Raw genomic sequence first — 24386 nt, forward strand, 5'->3', positions numbered from 1 at the left:
AAATGTAAATATACAGGATAGTAAATTTAGGTAAAAACAAGCAAGAATCAGCTTCATATGTTTGAATGAAAATGAGTACTTCACATCAGAGATGTTATATCAGATTTTAAAACCAAAAATGAAACCCCCACAAAGACTGTGTAAGAAACAAGCTCCTGTATGGCAAACATACACTATCAACTACTCTGTCATTGCAGAATGTTATTTTTCCTTTCTCCTACTAAAATAAGCTGTCATCATGACCTGATTAACATAATAACCCAGAAGATGAGTGTAGAAACTCAGCCAGCTCTTGCTTTAGCATAATAACGTGGTTGAGAAAGCCTCAGTGCATGAACACTCCCCACTACATCTATGTAGAAACATTACAAGCTAATGGAAGGAGTTTGAAGTCATAATCAGATAGAAAGGGCATCACATACTGATAAACTCATGATGCATGCATCAGATATTATATGGAAACTTGGAACAATTCCTCCCGTGAAGGGCACCAACCCCGATATGCCCTTGGAGAGCAGCTCCCTCAGTTACAAAAGGAGACCAAAGGAAAGATGATACACTCCTTTCTCCTCAACAAGTGAGTGGAAATCGAGGTTTTAAATTGATTCAACCAAAGAAATAACAACATGAGAAGCTAATACTACCTCATTCCAACAGGATGCCATGGGGGAGTACAGAAGGAACTGCAGCCACTGCTCCAAGAGTGCACTGCACGGTTTTGTTCATGATACTAATAAAACTGGGACAGGCTGCAACAGCACAAAACCCTCATGGGAATGGGGCAATGACTGACGCAAGCAGAGCAAGGTCCTCAGAACTTCACTATCGCACCAGTCAATATTTTAACAGTGATTTTCTCTGTTGTCCCCATCATCTTCCTCACCCGCTATTCTCAGCCTGTAACACATCTTCTCTGCAGCCACACAAGCCCCAACAACAAGAGAAAAAACAGTGCAAGCAACTGTTATTTCCTATGCATTCATGAAAGCACTTGCATAGTTTAAAATGTGAAAGCAAGAGCACCAGACATCAGGCAATGCATGCAAGTTATCACAAGGGCAGCAAGTTCTATTTCTAATTTTTGCTGGATTTATCCACATTTTCAGGGAAGAAAGGAATGGGAATCCAAACTAACTTTATTATCTTAAGGAAGAAGTATGTTAAAAAACTACTTTGAGGGATTTGTTTTGAAATAGTCAAACCTTCAAATTATTATTTTCCTCCTAGAAATGCCAGCACTGTAAGCACCACTTAACAAACATTACATGGTTTAGAAATCCTGCGCAGAACCCACACAAGTGTTTTATAATGCCCTCATGCCCCAGGTTCTATACCACTCAGCTTTTTCCAGAGAAATAATTAGGTGCCAAGAACTGCTAAAAAAAAAAGAAAGTCTTCCTTGGGCCAAGTCATTGTCAAACTTGTTCAAAGAGCTAACAAAATTTTGCCTGATTAAAGATTGCAAAAGCATGCTTATCCTCAGAATTAAAGCAACGTGCCAGGTCATATTTTGTCACCCAGAAAGCTGTGCCAAAAGGGTTAGAAGTACCACTGTCAGCAGCTTCACACAAACCCTAACATATATGGGAAATGTTCACACTTTGGGCAATGCAGAGTGGCAAAAATAACCTCCAGTGGGTATTTGACCACTGCACCACCAGCACGTCAGTTTTTATATGCTGTCAAGAGTGCTGAACGTGCAGTTTCTGAGGAAAATAGTGAGAAAGAGTATGTCAGGAGAAAGCTTCAAGAACTTCAGAGTAGAAAAAAGTGAAACTGTTGGAAACACAGGGGTAAAAGTAAGATAAACAGCAAACTGCCTATACTAAAGAGCTGCCTGAAAGCAAGACACCAGCAGTCTGACCTGTATGCTACATTTTAAACTTCTAAATTGTCATATGCCCCGAAGCTTACAATAACTAGGGGAAAAAAGGCACTGTTTTTCAAAGCAGCAATGACTGGAGTTACAGTACTGCAGATCATACATAAACACTTATTTTGGGAAATCAATTTTCCACAAACAATAAATATTTTTTCTTACGAGAACAACACAGCTTTCTTATTTGAACAGTTTGGGTTTTTCTTCTCCTACATAGTAAGACCATTGTCTCCTCCCTTCTCCCATGAAGGCCTTAAGTTTACACAAAACTAAACAGTGAATGAAATACATAAACTTAAACTTCTAGAATCTAGGGTAACATCCTACAAGTTTTAGACACTGCCAGACTTGTTGAGCTCAGTAAACCGATCAGATGGAAGCACCTTTGGGCAAAACACAGCTCCGGCAGCAACCCCCAGGCACAGCTCGCTGACCCTCAGAACAACTACAGCAGGAGAACTAAAGAGGCATTCTACTTCTCTACACCCCAAATTCTTCACAGCAAAGTAGTCCAGTGCTACAACAGCAGCTTTAAGGGCAAGCTAATTGCTTTCCAATGTTGTGACAGACTTTCAGACTCACTGTAAAGCTTAAAGAGTAGATTTTTGAAAGAAAACAAAACCAAACAAATATTTATCTACCAGTAAATGCACTAACACAGCAGGTCTCAACATTACGACAGGTACATTGCATCGTGTTAACCAAAGCACGCGACCAACAAAGTAACACCTAAAAGGGAAGGGCAGGGTGGTAACGCTTTTAATCTCACAACTCCCCGAGCCCATCAGCACCAGCACGTGAGCTCCAACGGCACGTGACACTGCAACGGCACATATAGAACGCGAGCACTTAGCAGCAGGAGCTGAGCGCCCAGCACCAGCACTGTCCTACGGCAGTCACCTAAGACGCGACGGACGTACGATAGCAGAAAAGATCGTCCCAAGCTGCTCACTGTGAGCGGTTGGCGGGAGCGCCGTCGGCGAAGGGAGGGGAAATCAGCAAACTCCTGCCCGCGCTCACCTGGTCGCGGCCGCCCCGTCCCGCGGGGCAGGAGGAGGAGGAGGAGGCCATGTTGCAGCGCGCTCAGCACCTCACTTCGCCCAGCGTGGGGGCAGAGCTGTCCCGGGCTCGCTCCCACCGGCGGGAAGGACTGCCTCTCGTCGCCGCCGCCCCCTCAGGTGGAGCCGGGCACGGCGGCGGGCGGGGCGCCCAGGGGCACCGCCGCCGTTCCTGGGAGCTGCGGTCGTTCCGCCCCGTGGTGGAGCCCGAAGCGGCCGGCGGTAGTTTTGCCTGTCGTCGTCCTCGGCGCTTTTAATGTCTGTATCTCGCTTATTCCGGACGGGACCCGTTTCCTCAGCCTACACATGGGCTCGCGCAACTGATGGCAGGAGGAATTTTTAAGCGTGTAAGCGTGATGCTTGTGTGTAAATCTTGAGTTCGTTTCCTCCCTTATCTCATCTACACTCCCATCTGGAAGAGAATCTCTCCTTTCTTGGCAGCTAGAGCGATACCTGGAAGGAAGGAAGTGAACTTCCCTCGCTGCAGGGCACGTTTCCAGTTGCGCTCCCCTGCTTGAGGTTTGGAATTCCCGTGTGCTACGGGATGTGATACAGCCGTGCAGCAGGTGGTGTGGGGAGAAGTGCATGCTGACAAGGAGTGCAGAGAAAACCTAAGTCTGCTGTAACTGAGAAAATCAGTACTATTTGGTCTCTTTTTCTTTTCCCTTAGCAGCTCTCAAACGCTTATTGGGAGGTCTTTTTTTTTTTTTTTTTTGCTTGTTTGTTTTTGCCTGCAGTCAAAACATGAACATGGGATGAGAGCAGCAAAGCTGTTCTCCATATCTGTTGATGGTGGGAATTGTCCTGCAGAGCAAAAGACATTTAACAAGCTAAAATAATCACATAAGTGCTGCGTTTAAGAGGTATTGCCCTCTAATATTACCTTCCTTAAATGCTGCAAGTAACTCCTACTGTACTTTTGCTTTGTTATAGTGACAAAATAATTCCTTATTATCTAATAGATGTTAGGAGAAGCCAGTCAGTATTAGTATTTATTTTCTTTTGAGTGCAGTGGACACAGTCCATTTTAGATTCTCTAACTACTATTTACAAACAAGTCAACTTTTTAAATCCCATCATTGTGTAAAAGACAGAATGCACTGTTTCTCTTATTTACAGTGATGCTGTTGTTGAGGATAATATAATTATTATAGGAAAGACAAGACTATATTGACTCTTGCAGCTGTCCTCTACTCAGAATAGAAGTTGTCCAGAGTATTATGTTGGATTCTTAGCCATGAATACAACAGTAATACTATAATCTGAGATTGGCATTGTAGGTCTGATCCTATATTCCTTGCACAAACAGCATTTCAGTGGATGGAGAAGAATTGAATGCAGAGTGGATTTAAATATACTTGCCCTTTGCACGTTTATATAAATAAAATGGTAATTTGTGTTATATTGCCAAGGTAAACTAGATTTCTTTGCTGTTTGCCTTCAAGTTTTTCTTCAGTTTTGTATCTGAACTCATGTTTTGTTTTAAATGGGAGCAGGAATCCTATGGAATGCTTAGAAATTCCAAAATCTGTACTCCTCTGTGCATTTATGACTCAGTTGTAAGCAGGCTACTATTGCTTCACACAGAAAACTAAATGTCTTCAAACACAAAAGCAAATACAATTGTATCACGCTGCTTGTGTCAAGCAGTACTGTTAGCTATTGCTGTGTCTAGAACAATAATCAAAATGAGATAAGCAATATCCAGTCAGAAGGAAGATGGTTTGTATCCTAAAGATAGCCAGACAATGCAAGGAGGGAGGAGAACTGTAGATATTCAGAATTGCCAAACTGATACTTGGCAAGTTTAAGTACAGGTCTGTCATGGCATTAATGCATTGAGCCTTCCAAGGAAGCTGAGCAGAACCTTTCCACAGTGAGAAAGCACTGTGTTTGGAGTGTGTAACACCCGAGTTGATTAGCCTGTGATTAAGCCAGCACAACTTGTGTACTGATGCAGTGTCACAAGAACAGACAAGGTGGTGGGGGCTGTTACACTGGGCTTAGAGCACAACAGCCATCAGACTGATCCTAAAGCCACGCACGTCCTAGGTTGTTTCTAAAGCATGCAACACAAAACTGCCAAAGAGGTCAAAGCTTGTCATTTCAGGTCCTGGTTTGGGGGGGGAAGGCCTAAGGTCCTGGCTGGCGGCTCATTGCCACAAGGAGCAACTCAGAAAGCTGGTGCTGCTATCTAAAAAATTCAGGTTAAGTCTGAGATTTCCCACATGTTCATTTGAAGGGAAAGAAAGATTTTGGCCACCTTCCTATAGTTTGTGGACAAGGACCAGTTCAGCTGAGTCAGGAGCAGTGGTTCTAACTTGTGTTGGATACCCAATGCAGCCTCCTAAAGCTATTGAGCGCACACGGGCTGACTGTGCTGGCCGTGCAGTCAGGCCTGAGGGATGTGTCACAAACACTTTGCTTCAACTGTGCAGCCAGTCAGTGCGCTGCTGAGCCTGGGCTGTGCTGGAAGAGAACTTCTCTGTGCCTGTACAAAGCATGCTGGACTCACACCCTACAAACTGCATAGGATATGAGGCTGCACTTCTGCCCAGGGCTTCCCAAAGTGATGCAACGGTTTTGTTCTGTGCAGGTAATCTCAGCAAGTGCTGGGAACACACACTTCAAGGTAAACAAAAACTGGATGGTATGTGTGCTGCCTGTTTCTCAGAGGCAAAAATTCCCCTTGAGGGAGGGGAAAGCGGAGGATTTCTGTTGCTGAAACTGATGTATGTTGGAGGGGAGGAGCTGAGTAGCGGCCTCTCGCCTTTGCCATGAGGAGCGGGGAAGAAGGAAGTGCACAGTGAGAAGTTCTGTCTGCTGAAATCAACATCTGACAGAGACGCCTTGGGAAAGCTGCGTGGATTTTTAAAGACCAGCCCATCCCGCTTACACTTAGCAGCAAGCAGCAACACTGTGTTTCAAAAACGCCAACCAGTGCAGAGAACCAATAAAAAAGAGTTCGTCAGTGCGCAGCCGTGCTTACACTTCAGTACCGCACGGACTGCAGGCTTCCCTAGGAGCGTGCTAGATCGGTGCTGGCCGCAGCGGGTGAGGGGTTTGCAGCGGATGGGGCAGAATTCTGACTGAAGTTATAGAGGATCTGAACGCGGGTTGTGGTGTCAGCCCACAGAGCTCCAGCCCCGCCATCAGCAAACAAACACGGACAGCCGCTCCGCGCTCGCGGCTGTTCCCACTGCAAGCAGTGCCGCACAGCTCTTGTTTTCTGCGCGTTGTTACACCAACACAGTGAGCACGGGGACAGCCGAGTCCGGCTTTACATCTTCAGTTCTCGACCTTCTTTAAAAGATTTATAAGAGAAAACTCTTATAACACAGTGACTAATTGATTTTAATCTGGGAGCGGTCACACAGGGCTTTAACTTTCTACAGAGGTACGTTTTGTGGCATTAAAGCGGCCAGTGACCTTTCAGCAACGCGTATAGTTTAAACAAGCCGCAGCAGTGCGTTGCGGATCAGCGACCTTGGAGCCGGACGCGACGGATTTACGGCGTGGCACCCCGAGGACCGGCCCTTCTCTCAGCGCCCACAGCTCAGCGGCTCGGGCCGCCGCTCCTGGTGCCGGGCCGAGCGCCGAGCTCCTCCACGCCAGCTGGGGTCGCTGTGCCCCGGGACGGGCAGCTCGCGTCGGTCTTCCCTGGCGCTTTTCGGTCTCGCTTTGGCGCCGCTGGAGCGGAGCGTGCCGATTGGTCGCTTTGAATCATCTCGGCGCGACGCCATTGGTGGGACGTGGCGGCGGCGCGACGCGGCCGGTTCGAATGCGCGGCGCCCGCCCCCGCGCCCGGCCGAGGACTTCCCTGCAAGCGCGGAGCTGGGTGGCGGCGCCGGCGTCTCGGGTTCGCCGCGGTACCCGCCGCGGGAAGGTGACCGGGGGGCGCTGGGCGCTACGGAAGCGGCGGGGAGCCGGCTTTGGGCGGCCGCTTGTGAGTGCGGCCGCGCGACGCCGCGGGGGGTGCGGGCGCTCGGGGCCGCCCGGCCGCTCCGTTGGGATGGGTGTGGCGGGTGCCGGCATCGCAGTCCTTCCGTTCGGGCTTCTAGCGGTGCGAGCGGGCCGCGGCACCCGCCGGTGGCGCGTTGGGAGCCGGGCCGTGGCGGCGGTAGGGGTCGGGCGGCGCCGCTCGGAGCCCTGCGTGGCGTAGCCGCTACCCGGGGCGGGACGGATTGCCGGGCCCCGGGCTGGGAGCTGTAACGGGGAGGGCCGCGCGCAGGCAGCGGGCGGTGCGGGCTGCCGTCCTCGTGCGCTGGCAGCCGTCGGTCTCGCGGGCCGAGGCGCGTTGCTGCTGACGCGTAACTAAGAAAGCTCCCGAGAGCGGTGTTCTCTGTGGCTTTCCTCGTGAGGCCATCTTTCCCTTCTGATTCGGCGCGCGTTTGTACTTGGGGATGTTTTTTTTTTTTTAGCTGGATCCCCGAATAAATGCTTTTCCCCCCCGTTTTTTTGGAGAGGAGGGGTAAATATTTCACACTGAGTCTTTATGCAAGATTCCGAGGTCCTGGTGTAACTTCTGGGACTTGTCTGCATTCAGGGACCTCCTGTTGATTCCTGTTGACTGTGGCTTTTTGTTCCAGGCACACTCACAGCTATGGAGGATTACACAAAGATTGAGAAGATTGGGGAAGGTGAGTAAGGTTGCCGGGAGCCTTGCAAGGTTCTGCGGCTTGGGCTACCAGCTGTTGTAAGCTTTGTGACCCCCTGCTATCCAGAGAAGTACCGGCATTCTATGAAGTCTTCTCTCTGTGTAAATGCACTCAGGCTGTCTTTCTTCTGAAGGTGGCCCTGGGCAGCCTGGTCTAGTGTTAAATGTGCAGGTTGGTGGTCCTGCATGTGGCAGGGGGGTTGGAGATTCGTGATCTTTAAGGTCCCTTCCAACCCTCGCCATTCTGTGACAGTCTGTTTGAAGCAGCTGATCAGTGCTGGGAGGCATCTCCCTTCATACTGATGGTCAGCTGTGTACCGTGTCTCTGCAAGGGTAAAAGCATTCTGAGTCAAGAAATCAGCTTTCCTGTTTGTTGGAACATATCTATTCCTTTGCAACTGCACCTGTTTACAAGCTGCCCCTGAAATTGCACTTTGGGTGTGCTTTTGTTTGGAGCCCCTGGTAGGGAGAAGTAGTGTGCAGGTGTTTTTACTGGGGTTATGTCCTGTTGCTGCACTTGTTACAGGAAGGGAAACACTGTGAACCTGTGTGCAGAAGTGAATTTTCATAGAATCATCAAATCGCTCAGGTTGGAAAAGGCCTTAAAGATTATCGAGTCCAACCCCATCCCAACCATACTACCCTAACTCTAACAACCCTCTGCTAAATCATGTCCCTGAGCACCACGTCCAAATGGTTTTTAAACACATTCAGGGGTTTGGTGACTCAACCACTTAACTGGGGAGCCTATGTTGGCTTATATATATATATATATATATGTGTATATATATATATATATATATGTGTATATATATATATATATATATATATATATATGTATATATATAACGCACTTACTATAAGGTACTGCATTGTAGAAGACTGGTGCCGATGTTTGTCACAACCACCTTTTCAGTGGGTGCCCTTCCTTTATCAAATGTGGAAGTTGGTGTCTTTCATAATGCTTTAGCCTTACGTATGCTTGAAGATTTGCAGTGCATTACTCTGAGAAGCTCCAGATGAACTGCAGTGCGCTGCTTGGTGCTTACAGTAGTGCTTCGTAACTGGAGCCTCATGCCTGCATCTTTCTTTTTGAAAGAAACCAGACAGAGCTTCATGTGAGGAATTCATTCTTTAGGAAGTGAGAAGGAATACTGCTTGGTTGCTTTGGGGGTTCTATTTCCATCAATGATGATAGTTCAAATAGTTTATTTTTTTCTTTAATTTGAAATTTACCACTAGTTCCACTTTTATTTTCTGCTGAGACCCATAGCATTATTAAGAATACTGTGTTGCAAGGATTCTTGCCTATATAGCAGTTCTCATTTGCAATGACTTATCTGCACCTGAAACTGGTATTTCCTATATGCGTTTCCCTGTTTGTTTGTTCAGGTACCTATGGTGTTGTGTATAAAGGGCGCCACAAAACCACAGGCCAAGTGGTTGCAATGAAGAAAATACGTCTAGAAAGTGAGGAGGAAGGTGTTCCAAGTACTGCTATCCGAGAAATTTCTTTATTAAAAGAGCTGCATCATCCCAATATAGTCTGGTATGCATATGCTGGTATTTAGCCATACTCTCTGAAGGGCACTAGGTCTCTTCAGATAAATTGTTTTCCCACTGTTCTAGCAAGGAAGCAGTTATTCAATGTAGTTGCTGCAAAGCAGGCGTTACACTTTAGTCCCAAATCCTGGCAGCATGCTGGTTTTTAATTAAGACTGTCTTCTGCTGCACCTATTCTAAGAATTGAACAAAAGTATTGCTGTTAGTTATCTTCAGAACGGTTATCGAAGAAATGGTGACATTTCAAGAAATGCTTCTTGAAAACTGTTTAAGTCAATCTCAGAACTTTTTTTATTCATCTGACTGGTGTTCTTGGTGTGGGCCTCTGTCACCAGGCACTTCCTTACTGTCCCATAGCAGAGCTGTAGGTGCTGCGCTATAATGCTATCAGCTGGCATTTCTGATCCATGCCTGAAACTTCCATCAGTGGCTGCCTGATGTGAAGAATTGGTTGTAGCTGTTGCCTTCCCTACAAAATACATATGTTTTAATGTAGCAAAATACCTTGGGTTTAATGTGGCCTGAAACTGGCCAAGCTTCGGCCAGGTGGTGTCCCAGTGAATGATGTGTGTATTTAGGAACCTTTATAATCTACTGAAGATGGAGGAGATGCTTAAAAACCCTGTACAACTCCTGCTGCATCTAGTAGGTTCCTACTCTTCTAATGCAGAACCCTTAAACTCTTCCAGTAATTCTGCTATAGTAAGCCAGATTCAGCTGGAAGCTAGGCACTAATACCCACAGAACTCATTTTTTTTCTGCAGACTTCCCCTGCCTCATGCATGAGGAAATACAAGATTCAGAGGAAACATATGGGGTGTTTGTCTCACTTTGGCACTGTTTCATATATGCGCAGTTTTCCAAACAACAGTGCAACTTGCTAAGGCTGTTAATCTTTGAAGACTGAGAGAAAGCTTTGTAAGCCTTAGGTAGCATTAGGTACTTAGAAACACCAGCTTGTGTTCCTGTTGAGAGGGGAAGCAAACCAGTAGGTCTGTGCACTTTGCAGTGGAGCTGACTGTATGCTCAATTTTCAGTCTTCAGGATGTTCTTATGCAGGACGCAAGGCTATACCTCATTTTTGAATTCCTTTCCATGGATCTCAAGAAATACTTGGATACTATTCCATCTGGCCAATATTTGGATCGTTCACGTGTTAAGGTAATTAGGATAATTTCTTAATATAACTTAAAAAATTAAGGGAGCTCTACAAAGCTATAAGCAAGACTTAACTCTTGCTCTTATCTTAACTCTTTGTATTTCTTTGAGGAAAAAAGGAAGGATTGAAGAGGCAGCTGTGAATAATAGGATGCATTTTTCTTTAAAAGAAAGTTCTGCTCTCAAATGCAACTATGAAATTAACTGCCTTGAACTGAACTCAAACACCCAATTTTGTATGGATTTCTGGTTGAACTCAATAATAAATAAATTATTTTAATAAAATAATCAATAAATTGCAATGCTTAAGATCTAATTCTATTTACAGAGTTAATGTAAGGAAACAGCTTTACGTTGTAGAACCACTGACTTCAGTGAAGGTCGTGTTTTTTCTCCCCCTCTCTCTCACCCCATCCTATCTGCAGAGTTACCTGTATCAGATCCTGCAAGGTATCGTCTTCTGCCATTCAAGACGAGTTCTGCACAGAGACCTAAAACCTCAGAATCTTCTAATAGATGACAAAGGGGTGATTAAACTGGCAGATTTTGGACTGGCTCGAGCCTTTGGAATTCCAGTGCGGGTATACACTCATGAAGTGAGTTGAACATACTTTTGGTCATTTGGACGAGGCTTATTAGCTTCCTTGTACCAATTGTTTATGAAAAAGCTGGAAATCACAGAGCTTTTGAAGTTGTCATAAAGTAAACAGTATTATGGTTATATTTCAGCTTAGTTTTACTTGGTGCCTTTCCAACCCCCAGACCCTATTTTACTCTGAAGTGCTAATGTATCTTATGAAATGCCACTGTTGTTACCTTGACAGTGAGTTTAGATAGGCCAGACCCGTTAGGTGCTAAAGATGTGCTTCCTGCTCTTTGTGAAGGAGTGCAGGCAACTGCTTTGCTTGCAGCAGAGACTACTGCAATAGGATTTTGTATACTTATTTTTAAGTGAAGTTTGATGCAAGTATTTTCACTGGAACTTGTAGCTTCTAGTCTAAACAGGATATTATTCTTATTAAAAAAGCTGAATGCTCCTTAGTAATGAATGAGCCATTGTGGTTGCAGTCAATTAGAGGACCTATTTCTATAAATGTAACTTAAAAAAAAAAAAATTCTTTGTTCAATAGGTAGTGACACTGTGGTACAGGTCTCCAGAGGTTCTGCTAGGATCTGCTCGTTATTCCACTCCTGTAGATATATGGAGCATAGGTACCATATTTGCAGAGTTAGCAACTAAAAAGCCACTTTTCCATGGGGACTCAGAGATTGATCAGCTCTTCAGAATCTTCAGGTACGTCATGCTGAAACTTTCACTTGCTGTGAACTTAGTAAAATCATAACAGTACATACAGTTTTCATACTAAACTGATCAAATGTTTTGCTTATGCTTGCACAGAGCTTTAGGGACACCCAACAATGATGTGTGGCCTGACGTGGAATCCTTGCAAGACTATAAAAACACTTTCCCAAAATGGAAACCTGGCAGCCTGGGAACACATGTCCAAAACTTAGATGAGGATGGACTCGATCTGTTGTCTGTAAGTATTCTCTCCTGAACTGTGTGTTAAGAAGTGAGCAGGTAGTTTCAAGTACTCTCTAATTTCTACAAGCTTGTAACTGATACCTTCCTGGCACCGGCATTAATTGTGATGTGTCTATATGACTATTCATGTAGTTGGAAATACTTTTATGTGGTGGCACGTGGACTGGCTCATTTTGGTTAGATTTTGTGGGGTCTTAAATGAATACAGTGATGGAAACAACTGGCTTTATTGATTAGCTGTGAAACTGGAGGCTGTTTAGGTCAGCATGTAAGGTCTCTGTCAATTGCATTTTAATATCAAGTTAGAGGTTTAGGCTGTGGTTGAATGACTTTTAACTTCTGAATTTTGTGGCGGGTGAAGTAACTTCTTGGCCATGAAGCTAAAGTAAAAATACTATGGCCAAATCTTTTAGACAAGATCCTCACCAGACTTCATTTAGCTCATGTGCTGCCACTGCAGATGAGTCTGCATTAATTCTTAGATGTGCTTACGTGCACTTTAAGAATGCACCTTGGTGACTTTATCACTTGGCTTTTCTAAAGCTCCATTTACACAGTACAGATTTGCATATAGCAGGGGATGTTCTATGCATCATGAGATAAGCTGGAACTTCAGAACCACCTTGTTACAAGGAGAACCCTGTGCAGCAATTATCATTGTAGCTGGCTCCTGTTTTAAGTGGACATAAAGGAGAAGTTGTTTATTGTGCACAATAGAGTGGTATTACTCAAGGAGCTTAAATAACTACAATGTTTCACTTCTTTCTGAGAACAGAGCCACAGTTCAAGGCTGGCAGACTGAACGATGTTAAAGTTTTTTTGGATAGCTCTCCGTAGCTCATATCAGTATTTCACAGAAATAACCAACTTGCAGAGTAATTATCCTCAACTTGTGCACTGATAGCATCACTGTTAAATCAGTTTGAAATGGAATTACTACTGATTAAAAGCTGAAAGCAATTGAACAGGCAAGTGAGTGTTTTGGATAGTCATTTAACTGGACTGCTAAGTACTGAACTGAGCTTAGTGGCTTTGTCATGGGGAAAAAACATGTTTTTGGATGCTACTAATGCAGACAAAAAAAATCATTAATCAAGTGACCTTAACAGTATACTAATCTTACAGTATACTGATTCACATAAAGTTTTGCCTTGAATTAAGACTAAAATTTTAGCTTTCTGTAGCTGCCTGCTAACAATGGCACAGTTGCATTTTGAGGCATCTGGAATCCGTTTAAATTTCCTGTAGTCCTGCTTTGGGCTGAAGTGATACAATTTTAAAGGCAACAAAAATGAATAGCTTTAACAAGAGCAATAGAGCAATAGCATAGATGTGGCAATGAAAGTGTTTGTACTTCTGTAGACTGTTGAAGATGGAAGCAATATGTAAAACAGCTGGTTTTAAAAAAGGGTAGTATACTTAACTGATTTTGAATTTGAGATGTATTTTCCTCTAGTAAAGATGAGTAAAATGGAAGACTGTTGACAGGGATTTTGCTAGCTTTAAAATGTTAGTATTTAGGATATTTTAGGATTATGCTAGATATGAAAACTTAATTGTCCCAAAGCTGTGTAACCTTGTAAGGCTTGGAAGGAGGACTGCAGGAGTTCCATCTGAATTGTCTACATGTGAGCATACAATTGCATGGGGTAGCTTCATCCTTCTTTTTGGCCAGATTGCACAATATAAACTGTGGTTGTTTATTTTTTCTTAAATGGATAGCAAAGCAAGTACCTTGCCTCTCTTCTAGAAAGTTTTGAGGACTATTTTAGAGGGGAATGCATCCATTGTATTTTCTCTCATCAACTTCATTATTGAGCTCTTCAGCTGTATGAAATTACTTTTTTGAAAAGAAATGCATGATTTAGAACTATTTTTTTCCAGATCAATCAGCTTTAGACATGCAGTATACTTCTTTCCTACCCAGGGTCCTATAGCTGAACAGTTGCTATATTTCAACTGTGAACGGCTGCACCAAACTGAAAATAAGCAGCTTCACAACAGTTTTTTCACTATCAGTGTAATAAGACAAGTGCATGAACACTTATTCATGTAAGTATTATAGGCTTTAGTAGCCTAAGGTTTACCAGCTTCCCTTAATTGAGAAGTTGAGACAAATATTCATGCTTGATAATTGGTTCTGGATTCGGTTGATTGCACACGGTACCCTGATACAGGTGTGGGCTGTGGATAAATGGTTTTTTCACTTTGGGATGTTAGACATTAATACCATTCTCACTTGTAGGAGTAAGTAGGAATGACTTCTATGAGATATCATGGAACATAGGGAAGAACTTATCACAGAATCACAGAATTGTAGGGGATTGGAAGGGACCTCCAGAGATTGAGTCCAACCCCCTTGCCAAAGTAGGTCCTCTACACCAGGTTATCTCTAGTCATCTGATCATTACTGTGATTATATATTAATCTACTTAACATTGAGTACCCATTTCACGAGAGAGTAAATGTTTCCTTTCATTTTTCTTCCAGAAAATGTTAATTTATGATCCTGCAAAAAGGATTTCTGGCAAAATGGCCTTGAACCACCCGTACTTCGATGATTTGGACAAATCTACTCTTCCTGCTAATCTGATTAAGAAATTCTAAAACTTTGGACTAAATCAGAGTGAAATAATCACTATTACTTTTACTATTGTCTGTCTGTAACTTTGTCTGTCTGCCTACTTTAAAATTGTGGCTTTTTAGTTTGTTTTGGTTTATGTTACTTAAATGTAAATATTAATCGACTAATGTGGTGAACTTCCTATAAATAAAACTTTAAATCTAGTGGAGGACTGAACTCCTTTCCACACTCCTACAAAAGCACAGCCTTTCAGAATGGGCTGGTAAGTTGCTGCTCGTCTGCCAAAGCAGGTAACTAAAACTACTGAAGTTGCTTTTGATACGACTTCTCTGAAGTTCAACTGTTTCACTGCTATGCACAGATGAAATGTAAGACTTGCATTGTACTGAATGTGCCAAATGACATCTAAAATGGGATGCTTCAGTAACGTGCAATTCGAAACAAAGGAGGTGGCCAAATGCTTCTAGGGTTTCTTTTTCTGAAGATATTTGGGACATCTTTATGCTTTTCTGTTGTCTTGAAGGCACAAGAATGTATTTTGCATTGGGGTGCTAACTTGTGAGTCAGTGTAATTCTAGCCCCTGGAATAGTTAAGGTGTGTGATGTTAAGTTCTACAGGACTGCCTATATACTGATGTGCAGTTGGCTGACACGGCTCTTTTCAACTGCTAGCAGTAATGTAATTCTCATCTGATTCTCATTAAAGGCAGAACCCCCTGGATTATACTGGGAAAGCTAACCTTTTCACATAGGAATATTCAAGTAAATGTTGACTTAATAAGACTGCTCTCAGAAATGAAATACTGCATGTCTACAGACATGTCCACAACTAAAGCATGGGCTTTCTAAAGTTCCACAACATTTAACATTTACAGGTGAGACATTATAAAACCTTGACAGAATTCACCAAACTATATAGTAAGAAATGATTGGCCATCACTATATTTCTAATTGCTACCTTTGCTTTTGGTTTCCTATACATCAAATGGGATACAATGCTAGATTATGAGAAGAAAAGCAATGGAAGACTTGTGGATGCGTTAAAATCACAGTTTGATTAAACTTAACTGCAGTTCTCTTTCTAGTGTTATAGCTGCTGTAATCTCTAGTTGTAGGACTGCACATCTGTCAAGTTTTATTGGATCTCAGCACCATGGAGCTCTTGCACTTGCTGACTTACAGCCAAGTGTGGAATAGGAATGAAGGTCTGTAAGTTTTAAGTCAAGCATGTGAAAGGAATAATGCAAACCACTCAAAAATAGTTTTTAAGTCCTGTGAGTCTTTGAAACAAAACCAGTGGAGGTAACGTTATGTCCATATGTTTACTTTCATGCCTACTTATGAATAACTGAAAGAAATAGTGCTGGACCTTGTTCTAATTAACCATCTGCAGTATTAACATTGGTGATGTGTTTTCAAGGCAAATTAGGGTAGAGGTCTCAATTGCTGTCTTTTGAGTGCAGTAATTTGATGTGAGCATACAGGTCAGGGCACAGTACTGCTGGTGCTAACACTAGATTAGAAAAAGAAGAACTTACAAGCACTAGCCAGCAACTGCTCTGAAAATCAGAAGATAAATATTGGTTTAAACAGATTATCTTAACGTTTGTCTCTGTAGTGGACAGACTTGCATCTTTATGTGATGAGAGGAAGGCTTTCAGCTAGGCAAACACAAATTTTTTTGTTTGCAACTGCTTAATCCTTATTTCTATAATATAAGTTCCGGTGTCCATTGCAGTTTCATGTGACAGTGAATGCTTCAGCCTATTCTAACTGAAAGTACAGTACTAAAATTGCTGAAGAAAGCTTATTTTCAAACAGTAACTTACAGTGCCATGCAACTTCTGTGCTGTGAACCCAGGCACTGTGTTATGACTGGTGATGTAACAACACATGTGGAGCTGTGACAGTGGCTGCCTTAGTCCTCCTAGCAAATGTGACAGAGAAATGAATGCAACGTCATCCATCTGTGTGTGAGGTCGGGTATGGCAGTGAGTATCATGCCTAGTGACATACGCTGTATTAGTACCTGTTCTGAAATACAGTGCAAACTTAGTGGTGCTCTCTAGGCCTAATATTTAGAGGGCTTGTGATGCTTGAAGCTTCAGCTACCTGAAACTTAATGCTGGTAAAAACAAAAGCTGCCTTGCACTTCTGCGTTTTACTTCACTGTGGATGACAACTGGCAGCTCTATTGATAGTGCTCTGACTGTGTAGTAGGAGAACTGAATTGCTGCAGTATGTTACCCTTGTCCTTCAGCTGAGACCACTGTAGTGCTTGGCAGGGTTTCACTGGTTCATAATCTTTAATTAAGGCATTTAGGCAATTGAATGTTGCTAATCTAACAGTTGTTGGATGTGGGCCCAATATGCAATAAGCAGTATATTTTTCATTGCCACAGATAGAATGATTACTTGAGAACAGAAAACACTCTGCTTTTCCTGAAGTGACTAGGAATCCACTTATTATTTTCTTTCTCACTGAGTGTGCAGTAGACTCAGTACTAAGTTACATAGTTAAATTACTAACTGCCAGCTTGCAATTATTACTACCTAATGGAGATTATAGATTAACAAAATTGAATTTTTGGTTATCTTTAAGGGTTTTTATAGTGATAGTGAGCACCTGTTGAAGACCTATATATTTGCATTGCATTTCTTAATATTGGAAGAAGCAAGGTGGGAGAGAGACAACAAAAAGCAGTCTGCTCTTGGTTGCAATAGAGTTTTATAATGCTGCATCTATGTCAGCTCTGGTATTAGGGCAGCTGTTCAGTGTTTTCTCTTAGAATATGGGCAAACCCCAGCAGGGAGCGTTACTTAATTTTCTGTTTAAATTGCTTCTATTCTATCCCATTAAAAAGTAATATGGATAAAAAAGTTGAGGTATATAAGATTGGGATCAAGTTAGCATTATTGTCAAGTTGTTATTATTTCTAACAAAAGCTTCTAAGTGCTCTCAAGTGTTGTAATCCAAAATATCCGGCCCGTGCTACTGGATGCTTGCAGATAAAAGCAGCTGAGCTCAGTCTTACTTGGATATGATAATATATCCTCACTAAAATGAATTGCCACCTGCTCCTTTGAAAATAATTGATTCTTAAAAATAGAATCATAGAATCACTAAGGTTGGAAAAGACCTAAAAGATCACCCAGTCCAACCGTTCACCTATTCCCAAGCTCCTACTAAACCATGTCCCTCAACACAACATCCAGTCTTTCCTTGAACACCCCCAGGGTTGGTGATTCCACCACCTCCCTGGGCAGTCCATTCCAGTGCCTGACCACCCTTGCTGAAAAGTAGTACTTCCTCATGTCCAGCCTGAATCTCCCCTGCCGTAGCTTGAAACCATTCCCTCTGGTCCTATCACTAATGGCATGAGAGAAGAGGCCGACCCCCAGCTCACAACAACCTCCCTTCAGGAAGTTATAGAGAGCAATAAGGTCTCCCCTGAGCCTCCTCTTCTCCAGGCTGAACATTCCCAGCTCCTTCAGCCTCTCCTCATATGGCCTGTGTTCCAGACCCCTCACCAGCTTTGTTGCCCTCCTTTGAACACGTTCCAGGGCCTCAATATCTTTCTTGCAGTGAGGGGCCCAAAACTGGACACAGTACTCGAGGTGCGGCCTCACGAGTGCTGAATATAGGGGAACAATCACCTCTCTGCTCCTGCTTGCAACACTGTTTCTGATGCAAGCCAGGATGCCATTGACCTTCTTGGCCACCTGGGCACACTGTCGGCTCATGTTCAGCCGAGCATCAATCAATACCCCCAGGTCCATTTCCTCTACGCAGTCCTCCAGCCACACCGCCCCAAGCCTGTAGCGTCACCTGGGGTTGTTGTGGCCGAAGTGCAGGACCCGGCATTTGGCCTTGTTGAAACTCATCCCGTTGGCTCCAGCCCAGCTCTCCAGCCTGTCCAGATCCCTCTGTGGATCCTAGGGCCTCGCTACCCCCAGGCAGATCCACACTTCCAGCCAATTTGGTGTCATCTGCGAATTTACTGAGGGTGCACTCGATGCCCTCATCCAGGTCATCAATAAAGATATTGAAGAGGACAGGCCCCAGCACCGACCCCTGCGGAACACCACTCACGACCGGTCGCCAGCTGGATTTGACTCCATTCACCACCACTCTGTGCCTGGCCCTCCAGCCAGCTCCTTACCCAGCCAAGAGTGTACCCATCCAAGCCTTGGGCTGCCAGCTTCTGCAGGAGAATGCTGTGGGAGACAGTGTCAAAGGCTTTGCTGAAGTCTAGGTAGACCACATCAACAGCCTTTCCTTCATCCACCAGATGGGTCACTAGATCATAGAAGGAGATCAGGTTGGTCAAACAGGACCTGCCCTTCATGAACCCATGCTGGCTAGGCCTGATCCCCCGGTCACCCTGCACATGCCGCATGATCTCCCTCAAGACGATCTGCTCCATAACCTTTCCTGGCACCGAGGTCAGGCTGACAGGCCTGTAGTTCCCCGGATCCTCCTTACGACCTTTCTTGTAAATGGGAGTCACATTGGCAAGCCTCCAGTCTTCTGGGACCTCACCAGTCAACAAGGAGCGCTGACAGATGATGGAAAGCGGCTCGGCTATCACCTCCGCCAGTTCCCTCAGCACTCTCGGGTGGATCTCATCTGGCCCCATCGACTTGTGACAGTCCAGCTGGAGCAGTAGGTCTCTGACTGTTTCTTTCAGAATCACAGGGGGGTTAGTGTGCTCCCCAACCGAGATTACCAGGTCAGAGAGAGGGGTATCCTGAGGATAACTGGTCTGACTTTTAAAGACAGACGTAAAGAAGGCATTCAGAACCTCCGCCTTTTCCTTATCCTCAGTGGTCACATTCCCAGCCTCATCCAGCAAAGAGTGGATATTCTCCTTTGTCCTCCTCTTACTGTTAATGTATTTATGAAAGAGTTTCTTATTCCTTTTCACACCAGCAGCTAGGTTAAATTCAAGCTGGGCTTTTGCCTTTCTGATTTCACCTCTACACATCCTAACAACTTCCCTGTATTCATTTTGAGTGGCCTGTCCCTCTTTCCACAGGCGGTAGATTCTCTTTTTCTCCCGGAGCCTCAGGAATAGCTCCCTATTCATCCACGCCGGTCTTCTTCCCCGCCGGCTCATTTTGCAGCTCAGGGGGACTGCCTGCTCCTGCGCCCTTAAGACTTCCTTCTTGAAGAGCAACCAGCTCTCTTGGACCCCTTTGCTCGCTAAGACTGAATGCCAGGGGACTCCCCCTATTAGTCCCCTGAACAATTCAAAGTCCGCCCTCCTGAAGTCCAAGGTAGCAGTATTACTATTCCCCCTAAAGAGATCTTGCAGGGAGCAAAGAAAACAGTAACGCTTTCTAAATCACTTGGATAGGACAACTGCCGTAAAATCTGCTCTCCACGGTACCTTTCCACGTGCAGGTCAGAAGGGTCCTTCTCAGGCCAGTTCCAGTACTGTCTTTTGTGCTGTGGTGTTAAGTGAATCCATCACCTTTAATATGAACAGGTAGAGGAAAGTTAGCTGATAAGTCTGTAGCAGAGCATGCTTAACCTGTTTCAAACAACGCTTCTTTTATACGTTGTTCTTTTTCTGTGATTTATCTTCCTGTGGCCGTTTTCTTATTGCAACTTGTGTACCTTTACAGCACCTGGAAATGGATCAGTGTCATTAGCTACCTTTCTGAAATTACTGCCACCAAACATGCAGAACTCATATCTTCCCGTGTTTTCCCTTTATCCAGAATTTTTATCACTTTTTCATCCATACCAATTTTATCGTAAATCTGATATCCCTTTTCCTTGCTTATTTTCTTGTCTAACTATTTTCTGCTATCACATACCAGCTATTTCTAGAGTCATGTTTCTTTTTGAAAATGTAAATCTATTTTTCCTCACGCGGACTCTTATTAAAACCTGTTGGCTGTGTGTCAAGTTATATATCTTACTCTCTGCCCAGTAGTTTACTGTAGTAGGAGGTACAAGTAATTTTGTAAGGAAAGATAAAGGCAAGTCCAGGGAGATTAAATACCTAGTACTGCCTGCTTGTAGGATGGAATGCTCTGCACTAGCTTACCCCATCTCAAAATAGTGGTCAGAGGCTGAGTGGAAAGAGGTTTAGTGATTTGTCTGGAGAACTATATCTTCATTGAACCGCAGGGCTTAAACTGGTAGTGGCTTCTTCCTCATTTATGAAGAGTTGGAGGGATCTGAAGGAGGAACTATAATGGTGAAAAAAGGGTATCTGGAGAAAGCAGGATGCCGCTTAGAGCATGAAACAGAAGGAAAGCAAGGAGTAGAGCGAACACCAGAAAAAGGGTTCAAATCTCAGTGGGAACCAAGAAACTTCTCACAGAGGGGAAACCGGCTTTTTGGTGCTCTGGAAAGCAAAAGCTCCTCAGGGTTGAGTCTGGAACTGCCACACCAGCTCCTATTCACAAACCTTATGTTTGCCTGTTCAAATGTGCCCATGTGCCATCTTTACTCAGCCATAGAAGAGATGATTGAACTCTGCTTTAAACAACTAAATTGTTTGCAAAGCAATGTCTGTTTAAGGCTTGGATCTGACGTGACTGTTCTAAGCATGGTCTGCAAGTTGTAGTTGATGTGTTTGTAACCTGCTTTGACTATACCAGGCTATCTGGTAACGTGTGATTTAAAGAATCCCCTAGCTATCCTATTGTACCCAACTCAGAAACAGAAAGGCTAAGCATGCTGTCTCATCCCTACCTGTGTCACTCAGTGTGGACTGCAGTTGTGTACTTGGAGTGTTTGATAATCTCAGCCCTGGATACTACAGATGTTAACTTGTATTAGAATAGACACTTGCTACTCGTGGTAATTTGTCAGTACTAGGAAAATGCTATTCTTGATTAGAGCTGTTAAAGAAACAGCTTTAACATTTTATGTAACTACAGTAATCAGAACAGGAGGAGTGTATGTACTGCAAAGCTGAATTCAGAGACCCTGCTCGATTTGCTGGTAAATAGAATGCTGCTTGCTGCTTTATGCTGAGTGCAGAGTTGGTTCCAAAGGGAAACGATTAAGAAGATTTTTATTAAATGAAAGCACTGCGCACTTCTGAACAATTAAAGTTAGAATGTCCCTTATGCATAAGTCAGTTTCTGAATGAAGACTAAAGCTGCTGTTAAGTACATTGTGAGGGCAGCTCAGGGAGGTACCAGACTTATAGAGGCTGAATAAACATTGCCTTGGATTAGCCCTGCAGTACTGCTGGTAAATCCACATTCTGTGCAATTCCTGCAATTCTTTAAAAATATATAAAATATATATTAATTATTATATTAATATATATTAAATATACATATATAGTTTGACACTTCATTGGAGCGTGTAGATCTGTTGTCAAAGTCTGTATAATCACTTTTTTTCCCAGGAGGAAGAGCACATCAGATTATTTGGCAAGCTACTTAAGAATAATGCGAAGTACCTCCCCTCCTATTCGTTACCTTCAGAAGCCTGTCTGTACTGGGACGAGCACTAAAAAAAGGCTCCTTTGATCCTTTAGATGTTGAAGCAGAGAGTAGGCATAAGATTTACATTGGCCCAGAGAGCACAGGAAATGTATGTGCTGGAGTCATAAACCACATATGAGAAAATATCTATTCAGCAAGATTGCAGCTGCCTTTGCTGTAATTAAAATTAGACAGCAAATAAAATTTTTCTGTAGCAGATGGGATGTTGTGGCTTTCCAGTACCAGTTAGTTCTGAAAATTCAGCTTTGAAAGTATTCCCTGCTAGGTATCCAGAGGCAATCACAAAAAAGACATTGCACTGCTACTGGCTCTGCCTGATCATACTTCGGATCAGCTTTATAAAGACTAAGTGAGAATAAAGAAGCCTTGTTATAGAGGCCATACTTCATTAAATCTGACTCTGTTTCTATCTAAACTCCCATGCCTTATTTTCTGACAGGCTGTATCAATTCTTGGAGGCAATGTAAGCATTCCACATTGCTTTGGCTATCAGTTGCTCTGATTTACATCTGCTTTATCAATAGCTGATTTGTGGTAATGAGTTTTGGTTTTGTTTGCACTGTATGTTCCTGTATAGTGTGCTGTTTTCCTCGTGTAAACGTCAGTGGGAAACTAAGTGTTCACCTCTGTTGCCAGGGTATATTTCTCTTTGGAATGGTCTGTTGACTATTCCAGTATGTTCTCGTTGTGTCCGAATCAATAGCTGTGATCTGTATTGATGCTACTGCTAGTTGATTAATTGACTGATCCCAAGCACACACATCCATTATTGGTAGTTGATTTGGAATGGAAGAAGTGGAAGTGGCAACTGGTCTCTTCCAGTCACTAAAATGATGAGTAAATTATATATTTGGAGGTAATTAGCGGCTTAAAAGGGTTAAATTTCTCCAGTTGTTTAAATTACTACTATTATTTCTGCTGACCTGTAGAATTTAGATTGGGCTGCTGGGAGAAATTGTTTAAAAAATATTTTCCCAAACTCTTTTAAGTTGCAACCTACTCAATTTAATTTTGGCAAAGTCTTGCCGACAATTGCCAAAATATCCAGTACATGTAGGGTATTGTGTTCCTGATCTAGACAAAACCTGTGATCTTGGTTCTTTCCAGCATGGATCCTTAATCCTGAAGAGACATGCTTTTTCCATAGCTGTTCAAATTCAGCATGCTGCTCCCCATGAACCTGCAATCCAAGTGGGCTAATGCAGCTCCCCCCATTTAGTTAATCTGCATCTATTGCTTTTCTTTGTGTAAGACATTAAGAGGTAATTCTGTCTTTAGAAACATTGTTTGCCTTTAAAAAATGAGACATTTTGTTCCTGTATCATTTAAAACTATTATTCTTATTCCTGCCCTCTCCAACTGCCTTTCAGTGATATTTTTTCCCCATTATCTGAGTCTGTTCACTTAAGAGGTAGCAGAGATGAAGCTTTTAGAAGGCCTTTCACCTTGACAGTGATGAGAAGAAGAACACCATAAGCAAGCTGAGGGCTCTCCCTGCCTTGCTTCCAACAGAGACTCAAGAAGAGGATGAGAATTATTTACTGGAGGTGGTTTTCTTGTGTGAGCATTTTGACTTGGTAATATCAGAGAGCTTGGGCTCTAAAATGTTCCCAGTTGGTGGCCTGGGGGGATAACAGGAAAGGTCATTTTTCTTCACCTTGTAGCCTTACTCTTAATGGATCATGCTGCAAACAGCTTATTGCTGTGACCTAGCAGGTCCTCAGCCACCTGTGAGGATCAGAAAGGATTGGGCTAGTTGAAGGAAGGCGGGGGAAATCTTAAAGATCTTCTAACATCCTTCATGGTTCAGCTTTGGTTGCTTCCTATGTGACCTTTGTGTTTTTGTCTCATCTGTATTCAGTACCTCATCGCACAGAGAGTGAGACCCTGAGCTTCTATGCTCCATTTCCATTCTGGAAATGGAGAACTGTGGAGAGTAGTGGAAATGCTTCACTGTAGTTTGCTGAACAGTGTGCTCTGAGCTGTGAACATACCAAGTTCTGTGTCAGAACTGTGCCTGCTTTTCCCTCTAATACAGGCTTTGGAAGTTCCTTTCAACTCACTGGTTGGAAAAAAAGGGGAAAGGGTTCTCATCTATTGGATTTCCTTGATCTCACAGGAATTACTGTTTCTGTAAATTACCTCATCTTGAGATGTGCTGGGAGTACTGACTTGCTGGTTAATAGCTCCTCAGCAACCTTCAGAAGATTTCACAGTATAAGCAGAAGTGTTTCTAAAAAGCAAAACTGTAGAACTGGCAGACAGCTGAGGATTTATTTTGCCTTCTTCATAACGAAAAAAATATTATGGGGAAGCTCTTCTTACAAGTTGCTTAAAACACTTCAGGTGTGACAGCGGTGATACATACTGAAGTCTTTATGTGTATTTAGTACAAAATCATGGTTTTGTTTGTTGAATTTTTATTATTCATTTGTTTGTCTCCTTGGCCACGAGGTGGCACC

General features: G+C 43.3%; 2 protein-coding genes across 6 annotated transcripts in view; one reads left to right on the plus strand and one right to left on the minus strand.

The window, feature by feature from the left end:
• The window catches only part of ANK3 (ankyrin 3), a 346475-nt gene extending 343473 nt beyond the window's left edge, over positions 1-3002 (minus strand). Inside the window, exon 1 of one of the 2 annotated variants that reach the window (XM_042862644.1) lies at positions 2900-3002. In XM_042862644.1, the coding sequence (XP_042718578.1) occupies positions 2900-2950 (51 nt within the window). In that variant the 5' untranslated portion in view covers positions 2951-3002. The remainder of the gene's footprint in view (positions 1-2899) is intronic. The other variant, XM_042862645.1, reaches the window with a different exon arrangement.
• Positions 3003-6315: 3313 nt separating this feature from the next.
• CDK1 (cyclin dependent kinase 1) lies at positions 6316-14722 on the plus strand. Of its 4 annotated transcripts, none has more exons than XM_042863497.1 (8): positions 6316-6334; positions 7527-7577; positions 8987-9143; positions 10195-10318; positions 10741-10911; positions 11446-11609; positions 11715-11856; positions 14352-14722. In XM_042863497.1, the coding sequence occupies exons 2-8, from the start codon at positions 7541-7543 to the stop codon at positions 14466-14468; spliced, it is 912 nt and encodes a 303-aa protein (XP_042719431.1). In that variant the 5' UTR covers positions 6316-6334; positions 7527-7540; the 3' UTR covers positions 14469-14722. The 4 variants fall into 4 exon arrangements, with proteins under 4 accessions (XP_042719431.1, XP_042719428.1, XP_042719430.1 ...); XM_042863494.1 differs by lacking the exon at positions 6316-6334 and adding an exon at positions 6752-6823; XM_042863496.1 differs by lacking the exon at positions 6316-6334 and adding an exon at positions 6754-6796.
• The last annotated feature ends 9664 nt before the right edge of the window (positions 14723-24386 follow it).

Source organism: Lagopus leucura, unplaced genomic scaffold (genome assembly GCF_019238085.1).
Source record: "Lagopus leucura isolate 7727_CA_CO unplaced genomic scaffold, USGS_WTPT01 Super-Scaffold_739, whole genome shotgun sequence".
Classification (NCBI taxonomy): domain Eukaryota; kingdom Metazoa; phylum Chordata; class Aves; order Galliformes; family Phasianidae; genus Lagopus; species Lagopus leucura.